We start from the raw sequence: 21,403 nt of genomic DNA, 5'->3' as shown, positions 1-21,403 counted from the left end.
GACTTTCCGGCTCCAACGGCCATCGCCATCATATCCACTGATGTCATAGAAATCAGTGGATATAATCGGGGATATAATTTTTATCTACTGCCCATGCTAGCCGGGCTGGTGGCTGGTGGTAGTCTAGTAAGTCTATGAAAGCGGGATAACTTAGTAGGGGTATGATTTTATCAGTATGTTTTGGGAAATTAAGCCAAGTCTTCTCATCCTCAATTCCTCAGTGCCTGAAAACTAAAGTCTTTAACCAGTGTGTCCTTCCCGTCCTCGCCTATGGTGCTGAAATGTGGACACTGGCAAACAGCCTTGTTCACAAATACTATCTGCCTCAATATCCTTTAGAGCCTCAATAGCTCAACCGGTAAAGGAGTGGACTGAAAACCGAAAGGTCGACGGTTCAAACCCCGCCCGTTGCACTATTGTCGTACCTACTCCTAGCACAAGCCTGACGCTTAGTTGGAGAGGAAAGGGGAATATTAGTCATTTAACATGGCTAATATTCTTTTATAAAATAAAAAATATCAAGAACGAGTCAACCGCGCGTTTTGGTTACACGTACTTACCTACCTACTAATATTTTTTCAGTAATTTGACCAAATGATGGGGTGTACACTGTGTGTGCTAAGCTCAATATTTTTTATTACCTACTTACCTGTCGCGAACTCTAGGTATTTTTAAATGAGGTCGATGACTTCATGAATGACTTTAATTCGAGTGCCATTTTTATGCAACTGTGGTGTCATGTGTCATTCATGTCAATACACTCCACCACTCATGCGCACGTGTAAACTTTACAGTAAACTAGCTGATGCCCGCGATTTCGTCCGCGTGGATTTAGGTTTTTAAAGATCCCGTAGGAACTGTTTGATTTTCTAGAATAAAATGTTGCCTATGTCAATTACAGGGACGCAAGCTACTTCGGATAAGTTTTTGGGAATCCCGTGGGAATTCATTGATTTTCAGGGATAAAAAGTAGCCAAGGGCTAATTTGTATCTGAATAAAATGGAATTAAATAAGTACAGATCTAGCTCTGGCTAGATACATAGTCAAGTAGGTAGGTAGTAGGTGCCTTTCTCTAGGAATTTTACGTATTCGTAAGTCGTAAGTATTTTCATATTTTGCCGGGCAGTTGGTCTCCGATTTTACCTATAGCGCCATCTATTGAGAGAAATATAAGTATACAAAAAATATTTACGTGAATTTTTGATTTTTCTTGAACACCGAATACTTGAGTGTTTAATTATATTCCTATATTTATTATAATTAATATAATTAACAATGGTTTAAGTTAATAATACATATTTTGTAACAAGAAATAAAGTTAGATTCTGTACACAAATTTATTGCAGCGCCATCTAACGATTGGTTGTGAGTTTAGATTGCGTACATTTCATAGTAGTTTTACTATGTTTTCATAGATGGCGCTGACAACAAATTGTGCTTGTTAGTTATGAAGTCTCATAACAGATGGCGCTGCATCTTATTTGGCTAAGGAATTATTTTCTTATCAGCCTCAAAGCGACGGGTCTGCCCGCGAAATTCAAATTTAATTTGGTTTTTCGCAATTTGTAAATTAATACGAGCTTATGGGATTTTAATTGCGTAAATGGCAGTATCATCCTCACAGGTTTATATAAAAATCCAGACCCGTCTCATGACCCTTAATTTAATATGAAAATGATTCACCGCGGCTTTGCCCAGACTGCTAAAGATGCTCCGTGATGAACCGTGCCGTATTACAAGTACACACACCAAGCAGCCAAGATCCTTTACAAAGAGCTTCCTCTGAAGTACGGTCTTCTGGATGAACCGTGCCGTATTACAAGTACACACCGGTGTCGGTACTCGAGCGTGACGAAGTCCGGCTCTATTGGGACCGGTCCATCATCACGGACAGGACTATTCTAGCGAATAAGCCTGACATCATGGTGGTGGATCGGGTACAGTCGAGGGTGTCTTTTGTGGACATCACCATTCCGTATAACGAGAACTTCGTGGAGCTGATACGGAGAAAAAAGAAAGAAAGAAAGAAGAAAAAAAATTAATTTATTCATCTTGTGCAGTGAAACGAGTAGACAATGAGTACGTTCAACAAAACAAAATAACAAAATTTTGAATGAATAAACAACAACAAGTATAGACAAACTTAGGTAGAGTAATGGGTTAGTAGTAGTTTGTAATAAGTACTTAATAATAACTTATTGCACCCACATGGCACAAGATGAAAAGGTGCTGCAGGTTTTAAAATATAACCACAAAACACAAGGATCTCGATCTGGCTCACGAGGTTGTACTGACATGTGGCGTGTGGAGTCCACTGAAACCATTACAATCGTCAATATCTGCGAATGGGTTGATCCCAGTGCCTCGCTCACCATCTGAGGCGACTGGGGTTCCGTGGCAGTTCGCTCGCAGCCAGGATGCAAAAAGCGGTGTGGCTGGACTCGACTAGGATAGTCCGCCGATTTCTCAACCTGTCGCCCTGACTCCAGCCGTTTGGTCTCCCCTGCCGGGGTGTAATCCTCCGCCGCGCCCGGTACAAAATATAAATATGTATTTAGGTAATGTCTATGTAGGTTTTTTATGTATGTAAGTATATTATATTTCTTTTGATTTTTATATGTATCTATTTTGTACACGGGTGTGAGAGTAAGTAATATAATTATAATAATTAATCACGTGCGCAGCTTTACTGGCTTTACAGAGCACTTTATCTACTGTCTCTACCTTAGTACTTACCTAGTATTAAAAGGTAGGTTTACTGGTTGGTACCTAGTACCTACCAAGCATTGCTAGAGCGAGCTGCGAGTCAAATCCACGCTGCTTTATCAATACAATCTGAAATCAGTAAAGGTTCACGAGTAATTGTCCCAGTGTACTTGTTTCAACAGTTCCGTGTGTACGCGCGCCGACCGGCTTCGAAAGTGAAGTGGGTTTGATTATTGCAGGGATCGACAACCTTCTGTAATTTTGCGCATTTTACACTGGCATATTCAGACGACATGACGTGTCATATTATTATGTCATAGTGTCATATTCAATCTTAATGCATTGCATAAAGGTTGAATATGACTCTATATCGTCTGGACGGTCCTTTAGAAGCTCCTATCTAATATAACTAAACAATTTAGAGGAAAAAAAATATACTTAAAAATCTATTTGACTTTAAATGTTACCTACTAAGTATAGATTTCAACTAAGAAGAGAACCACCATTTTTTAAATGTAATTGAATTTAACTTTTAAGAGTCCTTGAGTAATTTCAAGGACTCTTGAATACGAATATTGGGGTGTTTTTGGGAAAAGAAAATAAAACTTGTAGCTAATTCTAAGATGTCTTTATTGTTTCTTATTAATAAGAAACCATTACTACCAACATCCTAAGCCATAGATTTTTGGTGGCGAATATATCTACCAAAAACCTAAAGCTTTAAAGAAAAGAAAGAATCCGAAAGCATCAATATTGCAAGAAAACCCATGCTTTACCATTATGTGGAGGATGGAAAATTGAGATAATGACGCAGATAGAGAATGATGACGTGGCAAGGGGAAGAAGAGATACTGAGTTTTGCAATCACTTTCGTAAACGTTTACGTACTTACTTTCTCTTGGGAAAAATCATTGTAGAGGATATTATTTGAGCTGAGATAAAGTACCTACTTTAGTATATGCTTTGAACTCTATTCTCTAAATCTAATGTACTATGTACTTTAGAATATAGAGCTAATTTTATAACATATTTGAAAGAAACTCATGTATTTTAAAACAATAAAATGTTGAAAATCCTTTGGGATTTCTTAAAATTCCTTTTCATTAGGAATCTACATTAGTTACAGCTAATGAAAAGCTCAAACTTGCTCATGAATATGTTATGATAGTTAGTCAGTTTTACTGTTTGAATACCATCTTCATCATCATCGACAATTCATGGTTGGCCCACTACTGAAAATGGATCTCCTCCAGAGTAAGAAGGATTTAGACACGACGGACCGACAGACGGACAGACAAACAGACAACAAAGTGATCCTATAAGGGTTCCGTTTTTCCTTTTGAAGTACGGACCCCTAAAAAGCACATATTTCCAAAAAGTTAGAGATGCAAATACCCGAGATTGAACTCTGGTCCCCTCTAGTAGAAGGGTTACGTTTTAAACACATTAGACCGCTTTTGTAATATGTAAGTGGCAGATTCATTTCCGAGCTTTTCCTGAAAAAGCATATCACGGTGCACGACCACTGCATCGAAGGCGAGAAAAAGCACGAAACCTATCCCCACGGAGGAACGTTCAGTCAAGCGCCGACTGTCGACCGCGCAACATCTAACGATGTCCCGATAAGCCTGGTAGTTTGTGAAACATATGAAAGTGCGAGTGAAATGATAATCGAAAGTTTGTGACAAAATGGCCAGATACTATGTGTTTATTTTGTTCTCTGTCCCTATACTTCTCTCAACACTGACGTGTCAAGGTAAGGATCTCAAATGTCATATTTTCGATTGCAAAAGCTCCGTGTTGGGCAATTTTTTATTCGAACGGATAAAAAGGTTTTATGTAATGGACTTAAATGTTAAGTTTTTAGACTTACTTCTAATCTACGGTATTGAAGTTGCAAAACGTTCTAAATAGAAGCGTTCCTTAAGAAACATTTTCCACAAGTTTTCTTGTTGATTAGGTACATACTTTTTATTACTTTTTTGATTTAAAAGTTGTGTGTAATACAATTGTACTGGAAAAGTTAATTACTTTCATTTTAAAAATACGTAAAATAGCCATTATGTTGACACACTTTTTACGAAAGCTTTTTGAGTATTGTACGTTTTGAAAGGTTTTCTGATTCTGAATTAAGAAACCTTGACATAGAAACTAATTCGTAGCTTATTACATAATATTGATTTAATTTTAAAAAAGAGCACCTAATGAATTTAGGCTGGCTCTTCTCAGTAGAATTTTTCATTCTGAACCGTTGGTAGAGTCTTATATGAATACTTCATTATTAAAAGTTCTATGACTTTAAATTAATCGTCATGTTTTAAATTGCTGTCGTGGATAACATAAATGTCACTTGAAATTAGCATTTTAGTATTTAATAACTTAAAATTAAAAAAAACTCCCGACACTATAACCTCTATAAGAAAACTAGAAAAGAGCTGATAACTTTCAAACGGCAGAACCGATTTTTTTCGATTAGGTATAGCTAGGAACACTCTCGATCAAGCCACCTTTCAAACAAAAAAAACTAAATTAAAATCGGTCCATTCGTTTAGGAGCTACGATGCCACAGACAGATACACAGATACACGCGTCAAACTTATAACACCCCTCTTTTTGGGTCGGGGGTTAAAAATGACAGAGTTTAATTTAACGAACAACAAATAACTACACTAAATACAATGAAAAGCTCTCCTAGAAAAGACATCAACGCGTTACTGAGATCTCGTTCGCTTCAAATAGAAATAAATCTTTTTAAAATTTTTTTTTAACTCCCGACCCAAAAAGAGGTGTGTTATAAGTTTGACGTGTGTATCTGTATATCTGTGCATCTGTCTGTGGCATCGTAGACTTTAAACTATAAAAGAGCTGGTAACTTTCAAACGGCTGAACCGATTTTCCTAGATTATAGCTAAGAACACTCCCGATCAAGCCACCTTTGAAAAAAAAACTAAATTAAAATCGGTTCATTAGTTTAGGAGCTACGATGCCACAGACAGATACACAGATACACACGTCAAACTTATAACACCCCTCTTTTTGGGTCGGGGGGTTAAAAATATCTTACTCTCTACGCCTTGGCCCTCTTAATACTAATTTTACTTCAACTATAAAGGCTTTACTCCAGGGTCTGCCTTGGCAGACGTCGCTGGCTGGGTCGCGGTTGTTTGCTTCGGCCGTTCCCGTGACCCAGTCGCCAGGCGACGCGCAGTAGCGCCGCTGGGGTTTAGTGGGTATTCCGGTCGCCTCTCGGCCGGCGAGTCCCACATACCCTCCCTCCGGGGGGGATGCGTAAATGCATTCCCCAGCGTCAACAAAAAAAAAAAAAAAAAACGCTTTACGCTAGTCAGAAAGAGAAAGGTAATAAGTAGATGTGATACGGCCTTCTGATACCAGTATTAATTAAAATCTACACAAATAGGAACTGGTATATACGAAAATACGTCTAATGTCACTTGTTTCTGTCAGTGGCGACAACTTTTTATTGAAATCATACAAAATTTTTTTGGTTTTATTTTGTTACTATAAGTTATCGTTTTGAGAGTTGTTTATGCGAAAATATCTCATAAGATATTAAGTGTTATCACCTTTATCAACCAATATTTACGAATTTCAAGAGCCTCAATAGCTCAACCGGTAAAGGAATGGACTGAAAACCGAAAGGTCGACGGTTCAAACCCCGCTCGTTGCACTATTGTCGTACCTACTCCTAGCACAAGCCTGACGCTTAGTTGGAGAGGAAAGGTGAACATTAGTCATTTAACATGGCTAATATTCTTTAAAAAAAAAAATTAGACGTGCTTTGGTCAATTTAGAATATAATGCACTTATACCTAAGATATAACATTCAAAACTCAAAACTCAAAATCATTTATTCAAAGTATACCTAATTAAGTAAAATTGTTAGTTTTATATGATTGGATTTGGCTTTTTCTTCGTTTAAAGACACCACATTATTTTACCTATTGTTATTGAACAAATGGACTAAAATGTTGGTTTTTCTGGACATTTAAAATTTTTCGAATGCACTGTTACATCTTTTTATATTTTGCTAAATCATAGTAAAGGGTTGCCATTTTTTGAAGCATGCTCGAAGGTGTCAAAAGGCACATAAACCCCGCGCCAATATCTATCCTACATAATGTAATGAAATTAATATTTATTAATAACCGTTATATGTAATCAAGTTTTATTTATTAAATGAATATTAATAAATATAAAACTTGGTTACATAATATAACTTGTGTTACAGTCCTGGCCCCAAAACTAGGAGAGCCCATATCTTAGGGGCCAATAGAGCCCGTATCTTAGGGGTCTACACTCTACATAGTTTATGTTTTTATGCGTGTGTCACACACAAGCATACGAATTTGTCTTCACTTTTTAAAATACAATAAATTTTTCTTTTTGAGGTCGGGAACTCTAAAAATGCGTTACACAATGTAAGTAGGTACTCCATTTAAGTCAAATGTCAAATATTCAACGAATTTCGTAAACAAGTGTAAATTAAAAATTTATAACACCCCCGACAAGTGAAGGTTACAGTAACTAGAAAAGACCGAAAAGACCTGATAACTTTCAAACGGCTGAACTGATTTTCTTGGACTATTCCGCGCCTACGATCTAAAGTATTTGAGTTTTCCAAAACATCATTTTCAAATAAATAATTATGTATTTAGGCAACGTCCATCTTGACAGCTTGACATTTGTCAATTGACATAACATATTATGAACCTAACGGTTATCTAACCTTCTTTTCTACAAGAAAACTAGAAAAGAGCTGATAACTCTTAAACGGCTGAACCAATTTTTTTGGATTATAGCTAAGAACACTCTCGATCAAGCCACCTTTCAAACAAAAAAAAGTAAATTAAAATCGGTTCATTCGTTTAGGCGCTACGATGCCACAGACAGATACACAGATACACAGATACACAGACACACAGATACACAGATACACACGTCAAACTTATAACACCCCTCTTTTTGGGTCGGGGGTTAAAAAATGAAAAGAATCTCGGACTATTGAAATGTTAATGATGCATAAGTGCAACAAATAATTATTTACTTATTACATCATGAAAAACATGTTTTGTTGTATTATTGTAGGTAAATAAAAATTTGAAGAATGAAGTTGCAAATGATATGTTTTTTTAAGTTTATGCAATTTTAATTGTTATCACTTAATTTAACATTTAAGAGTAATTTTCAATCGACAATTTATACAGAGTAGATATTGATTGAACAGGTTTACCTTTAATTAATATTGTTAGCTTAATCTATTGTGGGTCTGACCCACTCTTACCCACTCTATTTTCGTTCTGTTGGAGTTTTCTGAAAATCTCATTGGTGTCTACGTATGAAATGAAATGAAAAATCCTGCATATCAAATTGCATTGATACTAAAGTTAGTCGGTATATCACTTCACAAACATTTATAAAGTTTCTAATTTTAAACTAAACTTTCAGTTAGTCAGGTTCAATGACTGATAAACTATAATATTATTCCCTTTACATACAATATTTAGGTTTCTATGACTTCAATTGATTTCTATATGAGAACTAGCGTTTTCAATTATGGGCTAATTAGTCATTTAAAAAAAATATAGTACACCTAGTTTACCTAATGAATGTTTTCTTCCGAAATCTCATAGATGTAGGTATATTGTTCTTCTCATATTGTTTCTATTCAAAGATTTATTTAACAGTGACTGATTCTGCCGTCTATGGTTCCTAATTAATTAAATTATTAGCATATAATTTGAAAAAGGACTCGCCATATTTGCTCTTTGTCAACTGTCTAGGCAAAGCAACCTCCCTGGCAAGCGCTGTGGTCTTATTAGAGGAAGGATCCGGGTTCGAATCCCAGCAGGTGTTTGAAATTTTAGTCAAAGTCAAAGTCAAAATCATTTATTCAAAGTAGGTACAATTGTACTCCTTTTGATGGTCGAAATTGTTAAATTTATAATTTCTGAATCTCCCGTCTGGTCTTGTGGGAGGCTTCGGCCGTGGCTAGTTACCACCCTACCGGCAAAGCCGTGCCGCCCAGCGGTTTAGCATTCCGGCAAGATGCCATATAGAAACCAAAAGGGGTATGGGGTTAATAAAAACCGTTATACCCCTTCCAGGTTAGCCCGCTTCCATCTTAGACTGCATCATCACTTACCACCGGGTGAGATTGCAGTCAAGGGCTAACTTGTACCTGAATTTAAAAAAAAAGTACGATAAACAAGGCAAGTCCTTTCGCAAATTTTACGCACTATATAAATATTTTACATAATATTATAACAAAAGAAATATTTTTCGTATAGTTCTAGTGTTTAGCAATAAGGTGCCGTTTAACGAGCGGAATCTTTGTAAATCAACGTGAGTTGTGAGGCAACATTTGCACACCGGGTGAATGGTCATCGCGGTAAATGTCAAATTGCGCGGCTCATACCTAACCATCTTTTGGCCAGATATTATGTGCCTGTTCATATAATTTTGTACCTACATTTTATGTTTTCTTTTTGTAACCTGTCATTTATGTTTTGTGGTGCAATAAAGTATATATACATACATACAACACATACAATACTTAAAGAACACAAGAACAAAGTGTCTTAAAATAAAAAGTAACTATAAACTAAAATCATCTAAAATATGTCAACGGACCGATTCTTAGATATAAGTACTTTTATAAGTTTAGGTTAACATAATTAGCTTTACTCGTTGTCTAGATTGTAATGTTAGTAAAGTATCTACTGCTGTCAGCACTTTATAATTAAAAAAAATACATGCATAATATCAATGAAGTGTAAATTAATTAATTAATTACCTAATTCATCCCGCGAGAAGTTGAATATACCTACTCGTACCTATACCTACATTTTTTCAGGTAATTTTAAATTATACGAAATTGTTCTTCTATTCGTCCTGTTTTAAAGATACCCGGATCATAATATTGATAGGAAACACTAATAGTGATAAGATATTGATCTCGGAAAAGTATGCCAGACCCCCATGCCTATAATATTATGAGGAATGATGACGCAAAGTATTTCATGTGTGGAAGGAATGTCGACGACATAATATTATGGTTGTTACCAGACACTTTTACCGGACAGGCCGAATAATCACACTAATCACACTATACTTTTTACTTTTAATATTATAAAGGCGAAGGTTTGTGTGTACGTATCTGTGTATGTGTGTATGTTTGTTACTCTTTCACGCAAAACTACTGAACAGATTTGGCTGTAATTCGGAATAGGGATAGATTATACCCTGGATTAACACATATGCTACTTTTATCCCGGAAAATCAAAGAGTAACTACAGGTTTTTGAAATACCGAAATCCACGCTAAAAAGTCGCGGGCGTCAGTTAGTAAATACATATTATTTAGACAGATACGACGTAAAAAGTCAAACATGTCGAGCTAAAACCGACGGCAACCCTATGTACAATAAAAAGTAAATAAATGATATCTATTTTAGCCTGTAGACACTATTTACAAATCATTTGGGGATTCATAAAATAAGTTTTACCATTCTAGAAATAAAGATCAAAATGTAACAAATCATGTACAATCCAGAATCAATAACATTTGCTTTATATGGTTAATACAACGATTATTATAATCAGTAGATTACTTGATGCCATATGGTGATCTTTAACATTTATACTCAATAAAATTACATGTGGGTAGCATGTAGTATATCTTTAAAAGAAAAAAATAATAAATTCAATATAGTAGTAATTAATTATAGGCATAATTTAAGACTGATTCCTGCTCAATTTAAAGTTCGATGACGTGTGAACCAACCTTGAAACTTACCTTTTCAAGTAAAAATGAAACTACATAGTCATTGAAATTGGTATATAGTATATCCATTATCCATACTAATATTATAAATGCGAAAGTGTGTCTGTCTGTCTGTCTATTTGTCTGTCTGTCTGTCTGTCTGTCTGCTACCTTTTCACGGCCCAACAGTGTAAACGATTCTAACTTTTGGTACAGGGTTAGCTTATATTCCGGGGACGGACATAGGCTACTTTTTATCCCGGAAAATCAAAGAGTTCCCACGGGATCTGTAAAAATCTAAATCCACGCGGACGAAGTCGCGGGCATCCTCTAGTACTTATATAATATGATCTACTATTTATTAGTCTTTTGACAAATCACAACTTGCTGCCCATAAGTTTTGAAAACGTTTTATTTTCAACAATTTACTATTAGAATATTAGCATAATCTAGTTCGTATTTACATTTTTGAGATTGGTTTTGCTTTTTTTGGGAAGAAAGAAAAACAGAAAGAAATAACGTTTATTTAACTAATTTTGCCACACATCATCACTATATATAATATGTATATTGTATATCTAAGGGTTGGTCCAGTCATCCTCGATTCCGTCTTTGCTTCCTCTATTTGAGCATTAAAACCAGAATGTCTCAAGTAGAAAGCAGTTGGAAATACTGTTTAAAGTTCATAAGTTTATCAGAGAGCGTAGTCAATAACCTGTCATTACTAACACTTAGATATACCATTCATGATTCAGACTGCAAGACGACCTGCCGGTATGTAGGTGTGATTGTATGTGTTATGTTATAGTCTACATAGTAAAGTCTATTGTGTTGTACTCCCATGCAATTGCCATAGTTACACAAATTAATCAATGAATTAAAGATACAAGCTTGCAACGCTTAGTAGGTTTTTAGGGTTCAAAGCAATATAAGACCTATTTATTTATTCCATATTCTAGCAGTGCGTAAGTACCTATTGTGTAAGGAAGCGTATACTTCTCATTGACTTCATATCAATAAAATTTGGCAAGAATTTGAAAAAAACCCTTTTTGACGTGACAACGTCTTATAATTCAATAGAGCCGGCTGCACGCACGAAAAAACATGACTCATGCGGCGTTACCTCGCTCTGAGGCGTTCCATGTAAGGCTTGAGTGCAAGCGAGAGCGCGGAACGAGCGACAAAGAAGCACAATCGGCCTTTGTTGTCACGTTCAACTATCGTCAGTAAACCGACTTTACAGACAACCAATTTTTAGTGGATTTCCACGTCGTAATAGCAACCTGCATGCCAAATTTCAGCCCGATCTATCCCGTAGTTTGAGCTGTGCGTTGGTAGATCAATCAGTCAGTCAGTGAGTCAGCTTTTCCTTTTTAACCGACTTCCAAAAAAGGAGGAGGTTCTCAATTCGTCGGAATCTTTTTTTTTTTAAATATATGTTCCCCGATTACTCAAAGACCCCTGGACCGATTTGGAATTTTTTTTTTGTTTGAAAGGGTATACTGTGCAGGTGGTCCCATATAAATTTGGTGAAGATCTGATGAATATCTTCGGAGATGGAGAACAGAACTCCTCAATGGATAAGAGCAAATTGCTCGCGATCAGTGTAATAGCTTAGTAAACAGTAGGGTTTTAACTTGGCATAGCATATTATAGTACAGTGGGGCCACTAAAAATGCGAAATAAAAAATTTTCAAAAGAAAAATAAAACCGACTTCAAAAACCACAAACACTAAAAAGTAAAAAATAACTTTTGTTTAGCTACACGTGTAATGTACCTAGGTGTGAAGTCGGGCGAGCTTCACTTTTGGATTTCTAATTTTGTTTTAATATGCTCGCCCGCCCGATCTATCCCGTAGTTTGAGCTGTGCTTTGATAGATCAATCAGTCAGTCAGTGAGTGAGCTTTTCCTTTTATATATACAGATATATTTATTTCCAAGGTACGGAATCCTCGGTGCGTAAACCCCGTGCCAGTATAAAGTTTGGAAGCAAGATTAGCAATTTTATTATTAGTCGATCATGTTTCCGTTTAACTAAACGAGCGTACGACACGACACACCGATCTTGTTAACTAAAGATACCAAAGCTATCATTGCCTTGAACCAAACATGCCTTTCAGCTCGATCCCAGTCACGAAGTCATCTAGATCAAAAGTGAAACCGCTGTTGCGTCAGCCTTTATAAATTTCGGTTCAAATATTTACTTACACTCACTATCCATCTAGAACTAGTACCTTTTTTTTTGTTGACGCTGGGGAATGCACTTACGCATCCCCCCGGAAGCTAGCCAGCCAGCCGTGAGGCAGCCAGCCAGCTGAGGGAGGGTATGTGGGACTCGCCGGCCGAGAGGCGACCGGAATACCCACTAAACCCCAGCGGCGCTACTGCGCGTCGCCTGGCGACTGGGTCACAAACAACCGACGCAGACCCTCCACCGGGGACCTGCTCGGTCCCTACCACCGCACCTCCGGGACGCACCAACGAAGTGCGTCCCCTGACCCTGAGACGCGCACGTCGCCCGCGTCCCATCCTACGCTTCGTCCACTGTGCCCTAGTACCTACCTATCCTACATATCTGTACCTAGGTATTTGTCATCACTACCCATATTGTAAATGCGAAAATGTGTTTGAAATGAAAATGAATGAAATATGCTTTATTGTACACCATTATAAAAAGAAATATAAAAGAAAATTATCCCCATAAGATAGTTTTAACTGTAATAGGTAACTTTTATCATTAGAGTTTAGACGCAAAAGGAGTTAAAGAGTTATTCGAAATGCTTGAATTTTGCTTCTCAGTAATGTTAACAGCGCCACCTATTAAATATTATTGTGAAGTTACGAGTATGTTAAAAATTCTGATGCCCATTAAAACTGAAATATTTTCGTTTCTTTATAATATTTATCTTATTTTAGTATTTGTTGTACAAGTACAGGACATAACTGAAATTATATACGAGTTTCAGTTTCTAATATGTACCTAGCCGTTTTTGACATAATATAGCGCCGAATTCAATCTCCACTTTAACAGGGCTCTCTCCGTCACTTACTCCATACAATCTAGTTCCAATTTCATTTGAATATCAAGCAACCTAAGTCCATGAAATTTTGCAGACATATTCTAGAAACTAATATCTGTACCTGTGGTGTTTTAGATTTTTCTAAAAATATATAGTTTTAAAATTACAGGAGCTCAAAGATTTGTATGTGAATTTTTAAGACCGCGTAACTTTGAAACCGAGTATTTTAACGGAAATCTGGAAAACCACAGGCATAGATATTAGTTCCCGGAACATTTCTACAAAATTTCATTGAGTATGATTGGATTGATTGGTTAGTATTCCAATGAAAGACGAACTACGTTTATATGGAGCGAGTGACGGAGAAACCCCTCTTAAAGCCCCCATTTCGTATGAAATCCCCCATAAAATAAAGATAATTCAGAAGTTATAAGGCTCTGACGGACGGACGGACGGACTGAAAAGTGCAATTTCACTCAAGTAGACTCAGAGACCTCGCTTCGCTCGGTCAATTACGGCGAATCAAGATCCGTAAAACATTAACAAAATGTCAAAAAATCATGATTATAAGGATACATAAAAATATCTCAATGTTGAAACGCGTTTCATTGAAATTAGGATGAAATTAAGAAATAATTACCAATTAGTGTCTAGGACTATGGTATGTGAGTTAATACCAAATTGTATCAAGCTATATCAAGCTTTGCCACGAAGTATATAAAGACTTGGAAAGACAAAACGCGTTACGACACCAACGCGACAGTAATGCGGTTACGCAGTATGACGAACTTCAAACAGTTTCTTGTATAAAGAGTCTAGGACACATTTATTCAAAACGCAAGGCTAATGCATTCAGCGAATATGTACTGGGTTACTTGGCTTACACATTTTCCACGTGTGGCCAGCACTTGTCGGCTATCTGACTTTGGTCGGTTTCATACAAACACGGAAGGATCTTGGCGCGATTCACGAAAGTTTACACGATGGACGGGTTGGCCAAACAATTATTGGGTCAATGTGTACTGCAGGATTAACGCTGTAGTTTGAAAGTTATAGCACAGTATGAAGAGAGTCGCACTAGTCTGACGCTTTTGATCTTGTGGTAAATAACAACCATAACGACCTTTCTACATAGGGTCCTGCCTTCTCGGCGAGTTTGGGGTCGCTTCTTCGTCCCGCACTTACCGCACGATTCTCTGTCGAACCTCTGTATGCAATATCATATTCTCACTCTGTGGTTATAGGCGTTATTTCTGAATGGCTGTCAGCCTCTCACTATTGGCTAAAATGCTCTGTAGCAGCAAATACCATAAATGTAGCCAATCAGCGATTGTGGCGATGTAATTAGTACAACTTTCATGCTGGAGTCGTTCCAATTACATATTAGAAGCTGCTCCAATAACGCGTCCTCCACGCGTTCCGTTTGACCAGAGCATAAAAGTGGATTAGTAGTGGGCATTCGTCTAGGTTTCCGAGAAACTTTCCTGCTATATGTGGACAGTGTGCCAGAATGTCCCAGCTGATTAAAAAATACGGTCAATAGATTGAAACTTGATCTCAGCTGCTTTGTGGGGCGTGGATCTACTTGTCGCGGGTGAATATTGCCCGCTGAATATTTGTAGAGGCCATTTTAAGGACGATTATGGAATTTTATTTATTTCTAAACTAGAGGATGCCCGCGACTACGTCCGCGTGGATTTAGGTTTTAAGATCGCCGTGGGAACTGTTTGATTTCCCGGGATAAAAAGTTGCCTATGTCAATAACAGGGACGCAAGCTACCTCGGTACCAAACCAGTTAAGCAGATGGGTTTTTGGGTATCCTGTGGGAACTCTTTCATTTTCCGGGATAAAAAGTAGCCTATGTCCGTCACCGGAATATAAACTAATCCTGTACCGAATTTCGTCAGAATCGGTTAAACTGTTGGGCCGAGAAAAAGTAGCAGACAGATAGACAGACTTTCGCATTTATAATATTAGTAGGGATGTTCTAATATTTTTAACTATATGTAATTGTAATTTGTTAATTATTATATAAGTACCTTAATCTTTAAGAAAAATATGTAATGTAGCGGACTGACTGAAGCGGAGCGGACAACAGTTCAGTTGACTAATCAAATCAAACAGCGGGAGTAGTAAATGTATGGAACACGGTCTAGTTTGTACGCCACTCCATATTATTACCATAATACAAGATATCGACGCATCGCGTCCATCGAGTCTCCCTGCTTACACTACGCCGCTAACAGTCGCACCGCACACAGCTAAGCTAGCTTGGAATTTACAGACGCTATCAAAGTGGCCACACCTCGCACGTAAACCTGCACCTCACTAGGTCAGCAGTCGAGGCGTGAGAGGATCCAAGTAGCAAAAGCAATGTATACTAACTAGTACTTCTATACTACTGTATTCAATTGCCGACAATCGTCTTTGTTCCGTTTTAATTACTCAACTATTAATATTAAACAACTTTCAACTTTACTTTTAAGAAATTCTTGCAACTCATACTAGGGCTTTATTTTATTTCAAACTTATTAATAAAGATTCTAAACAAATGATAATCATAATAATATAATAGTATTTTATTGAATGCAGCTTATGACTAGTTTTTACAAATTACTAATTAAACAATGTTTTTATTAAAGCACTTACAACTAAAATAATTTTTAACATAAAGATTAAAGAGTAATGCCCTCATAATATGATTCACAAAACTTATCAGTATGTAGAAAACGCAATTTTTTTTATTAGTTAGCCAAAAAAATAAACAATGAAAAAACATTAATTTTCAACTAAACCTATCAAAAACTAGACACATTTTTTTTTGATAATCTACTGTCTCTAAATAAGGATATAGGATAAGGATATGAATCTTCAATAAGGATATTCCGGATAAAACAGGGAAGATACAGCCGCAGACTTTACACACGTCTGAGAACATTATGGTCAACTTCTTCATGATTTTTAAAGGAATGTAATTTTTTTAAACGAACGAAACTCAAAAATGTTAGAGCTGCATGCCTCGCAACTTCTGGATAGGGACCCGAAGTTTTAACCCACAAGGTACCTAAACTAGGCTTGAGTTTTAGGATAAAAACTACAAAAAAGCTGTATATCTTCTTAATCTATAATATAAAAATGAATCGCAAAATGTGTTGGTAAGCGCATAACTCAACAACGCCTGGACCAATTTGGCCAAATCTTTTTTTAAAATGTTCGTTGAAGTTCAAGGATGGTTTTTACGGCGAGAAAAATTAGAATTATTGCTGGAAAAACCCTAAAAATAGCCCTTTTCTTTTTCCCATACAAATGATTTCTAACTAAAACGTAGTCAATTTGAGCTTTATTGCTATGGTATAAAGTTCATATTACAAATCTTTTTGACAGGACGAAGTCTGTCGGGTCAGCTAGTGACTAATAAAGGAAAAGTGATCAATCAAAAATCTGATTGATTAATAAGCGAATAAGCTGTAATCGAGTTACTGAGCAGAAATTAGCACGGATCAAGCTATTCAACCTATTAGCATAATTTACAGTAAGAATAACTCCATACTATTAGTTTGAGGTAAATATAAGTTAACAGCTTTAAACCTCGCACACGCTACATAAGCGACAGCGGGAATGATTAAAATGAGAAAGGTAGGTGTATTATATAATATATTATGTATTTTATAGCTAAATCACGACAGTTAATATATCAAACGTGAGTCAAACAGACTCAATAGAGTTAGAAATTAATATTGACGTTTTTATTTTTAAAGAAAGGTACGACAGGTGCTCTGACTTTTACAACAAATGTTGAAAATATATATTTACTTACGTACCTATAGTTCAAATTAATAAACTTCTTTTTTAGGCGATTTCAAAGAGACTGAAAAATAGACATAGCCCTACTAATATTATAAAAGCGATAATGTTTCTGTCTGTATGCTATCTTTTTACGACTCACCCTTACGATTTTGACGTGATATGGAGACAGTTTGCATCCCTGGGACTGACGTAGGCTAGACTGGTATAGGATTTAAACCCAGAAAATCAAAGAATTTCGTCGGTATTTTTCGAAACCCAAATCCACGCGAATAAAGTCGCGAACATCATCTACTTTTATATAAAAGCTATGATTATAACTCCGTTTATGTACAATTTATCTACTAGGACGTACTTGATATAATTAATCACAAAAATGACCTTAACCTGAAAAAGCCTTTACGTAAAAATAAAAACAATTTTCTCTTTTATTCATATCGATAGCCAATGACGCGCGTCGATAGTCATAATCACAAATTTTGGTAAGAACCTCGAAACCACTACCAATGTGCCCCCTACCTTACCACTTTCACAATCCAATGAAAGGTCAAACAAGTTTGTCTGTTTGCATGTGTGCGTAGCGTGATGGAAACGTGGAAGATTAAATTTTAATCTTATTTTCCAAGACATAGGGTTGTCAATTCAATGTAATGTATATTGGATGGTACACCGGTATCCACTTTCTAAATTTTTCGGCGTCTTTCCCGCTCTGAGATGAATTTATCATTGGATTTAAGGGCGTGAGAAATTTGATAATGCAAGAAAATCTACATAAAGCTTATACTCTTGAATTTAGACTGTCTATTTCTATATTATTACAATATCTAACAGTCACAAGTGTAAATTAAAAATCTATAACACCCCCGACAAGTAAAGGTTACAGTAACTAGAAGAGCTGATAACTTTCAAACGGCTGAACCGATTTTCTTGGATTATAGCTAAGAACACTTTCGATCAAGCCATCTTTCAAACAAAAAAAACTAAATTAAAATCGGTTCATTCGTTTAGGCGCTACGATGCCACAGACAGATACACAGATACACACGTCAAACTTATAACACCCCTCTTTTTGGGTCGGGGGTTAAAAATAAGGGTTCTACATTTGACTAATATTTTTCTTCATCGTTAAAGCAAGCTATTAATTGTACAGAAGTAACTCGGAAATAGAAATAGAAAGGTTTTTATTCAAATAAACTTTTACAAATACTTTTGAATCGTCAAATGCATATGCACACTGGTTCGGCATGCCTTTTCTATCGAGAAGAATCAGAAGAAACTCGGCGGTTGCTTTTTTCAAATCGATTTATGATAATAAGTATAGTAGGTACGCGACAATTCGAGATGGCAATCGGGGTATGAGGCGGGGGAATGTTCCCGTACATCTCCCGCGCTATCCCGCACTGGGTTAGCGCGGGTGTGCGGGGGAACCCAATTGCCATCTTGACCTGTCGCGTACTATACCGACCTAGTACCTACTATGCCATGTATAAAAGTACGACTCATTTGTTTGTACAATGGTGTAAAACTATTATTGTAGCTGTAGGTATAAGTGTCTAATTATGTCTATTATCATTAAGATCTAAAGAGCTATTGTTATGTCCATCTGTCCGTTCGGTTGATTGACTTGTAACTGAATACCTACTTTGAGCTACTTTCTATTTCAACTTGTAGTGTAAGAGCAAAATTGAATTTCTTTAAAATTGGAACTTGACGATTGTAATTAACTACCTATCTAAGTAAAAAATGGATTTACAGGATAGGATCTTAAAAAAAAGATTAAAAATTAGCGTTTAAACTATCGTGAGTGATATTTGTCACTATACCAATACTTCATGATCAACCCATTGCCGGTCAACTACTGAGCACGGGTCTTTTCTCAGAGTGAGAAGGGTTTAGGCCATACTCTGTCATGCTGGCCCAATGCGGATTGCAGATTTCACATACCTTTGAGTACAACTCAACTCTCAAGCATGCAGGTTCCCTCACGATGTTTTCCTTCACCGTTAAAGCAAGTGATATTTAATTGCTTAAAAACGCACATAATTGAAAAGTTAGAGGTGCGTGCCCGGGATCGAACCCCTTACTTCCGATTAGGAGCCGGACGTTTTAACCACTAGGCTATCACAGCTACTGACTTTACTATCCCTAATACTTATTATAAACTAGAGAATGCCCGCGACTTCGTCTGCGTGGATTTAGGATTTTAAAGATCCCTTGAGAACTCTCTGATTTTCCGGGATAAAAAGTAGTCTATGCCCGTCCCCGGGATATAAGCTAACCCTGTACCTTTTATCAGAATCAGTTATACTGTTGAACCGTGAAAAGGTAGCAGACAGACAGACACACAGACAGATAGACACACTTTCGCATTTATAATATTATACTAGAGGGTGCCCGCGACTTCGTCCGTGTGGATTTAGATTTTTATAGATCCCGTGGGAACTGTTTGATTTTCCGGGATAAAAAGTTACCTATTTCGATTACAGGGACGCAAGCTACTTCGGTACCAAATGTCATACAAATCGGTTAAGTGGATGTGTCTTTAGGAATCCCGCGGGAACTCTTTGATTTTCCGGGATAAAAAGTAGTCTATGCCCGTCCCCGGGATATAAGCTAACCCTGTACCTTTCATCAGAATCGGTTAAACTGTTAGACCGTGAAAAGGTAACAGACAGACAGACAGACACACTCTCGCATTTATAATATTATAAGTATGGATTAAACTAAATCTCTGTAATCATGTTGAAACGGATTTAAAACGGAGGTGGTAGCTAGAGTATTCTATATTTTAGTCTATACTAAAGAGAAAAATCTATAATCTTAAACTTCCAATTGACTAAGTATAATAAAAATTCTTTACCTGCTAACTATAATAGACAGACAATACAATAAAGTACATAAATGTCCTTTGCATTCTTGTGAGAAACAATCACTATAATTCTTACGTTTTTACGATAAAGTATTCTAATCTCTATTGTTTTCGAATTAAAGTTTCATATCGTGATGAATTTTGATAGTTATCAATACACATTGTTAGCTGAAATCGGGTATAAAGTATGGACCTATGACATACCTATTACGTTCATATTGTTACATAATGGTGCCGATTCTGATGTCTTTTTATTAACTAAATTATTTAGAGTGTCTGCATCTTTTTCGTCCTTGCTAAAATAGGACGAAAAATGCTTGAAAGTTTCACTTCAGCTTCGCAAGCCTTTGAGATATCGGTTACTCTGGTTTTTCTACGGATCTCCTCATTTCTAATTTTATCACTTAAATAAACTCCGAGCATAACTTTTTTTATTGCCGGCTGAGTGTCTGAGTTTCCTTAAGATACCTTCAAGAGTGAAAAGGCATCTTCTAGGCAAGCGCGCTTCATCTTAGGCTGCATCGTCACTTGCCAGCAGGTCTGCAGCCTAGCTAGTCTATAATTAACAGAAGATCTAATTCTAGTGCTATTCTTTTCTAGAGAAATTATAAAAGGGATAGCATTACATTCACATAATACTTAGACTTGCCTAGATTTCAGCCTAGCTAGTCTATAATTAACAGAAGATCTAATTCTAGTGCTATTCTTTTCTAGAGAGACTATAAAAGGGATAGCATTACATTCACATAATACTTAGACTTGCCTAGATTTCAGCCTAGCTAGTCTATAATTAACAGAAGATCTAATTCTAGTGCTTTTATTTTCTAGAGAGACTATAAAAGGGATAGCAATACATTCATATACTTAGGCTTGTCTAGTAGGTATATATCACAGAATTAACTATACTATATGTACTGGTATTTAGTAAGAGAACGCTAGCTATGTTTCCCAGTGCCTTTTAAGTAAAAGTGATACGCGGAAGGCTTTAGCGCGCTATATAATTTGGATGCTAATTACGTTGCAGTCATAATGACTGGTTTGCTTCCAAGATAACCACAGTTTTCCACGGAAGTGGCCTGCGAACGTTAACTATGAAAGTTTAACTATTCATATTCAAATTGGGTAATAGGCTTCTATTATACGTTTGACTATTCAAATATTAAACAATGAATAATATTACTTATCAGGGGGCACGGCAGTGCCCCCGCCAAGACGAGCC

At 36.5% G+C, this 21,403-nt stretch overlaps 1 protein-coding gene across 1 annotated transcript in view; it reads left to right on the top strand.

Annotated features, from left to right (window-relative positions):
* Window positions 1-4,295: 4,295 nt before the first annotated feature.
* The window catches only part of LOC123877240, a 120,824-nt gene continuing 103,716 nt past the window's right edge, over window positions 4,296-21,403 (top strand). Inside the window, exon 1 of the mRNA XM_045923793.1 lies at window positions 4,296-4,463. Coding sequence (XP_045779749.1) covers window positions 4,397-4,463 — 67 coding nt within the window. The 5' untranslated portion in view covers window positions 4,296-4,396. The remainder of the gene's footprint in view (window positions 4,464-21,403) is intronic.

The sequence above is a fragment of the Maniola jurtina genome, chromosome 23 (genome assembly GCF_905333055.1).
Source record: "Maniola jurtina chromosome 23, ilManJurt1.1, whole genome shotgun sequence".
Taxonomy (NCBI): Eukaryota; Metazoa; Arthropoda; class Insecta; order Lepidoptera; family Nymphalidae; genus Maniola; species Maniola jurtina.
Note: the sequence above shows the minus strand (reverse complement) of the source record. Positions and strands in the feature narration are given on the sequence as shown.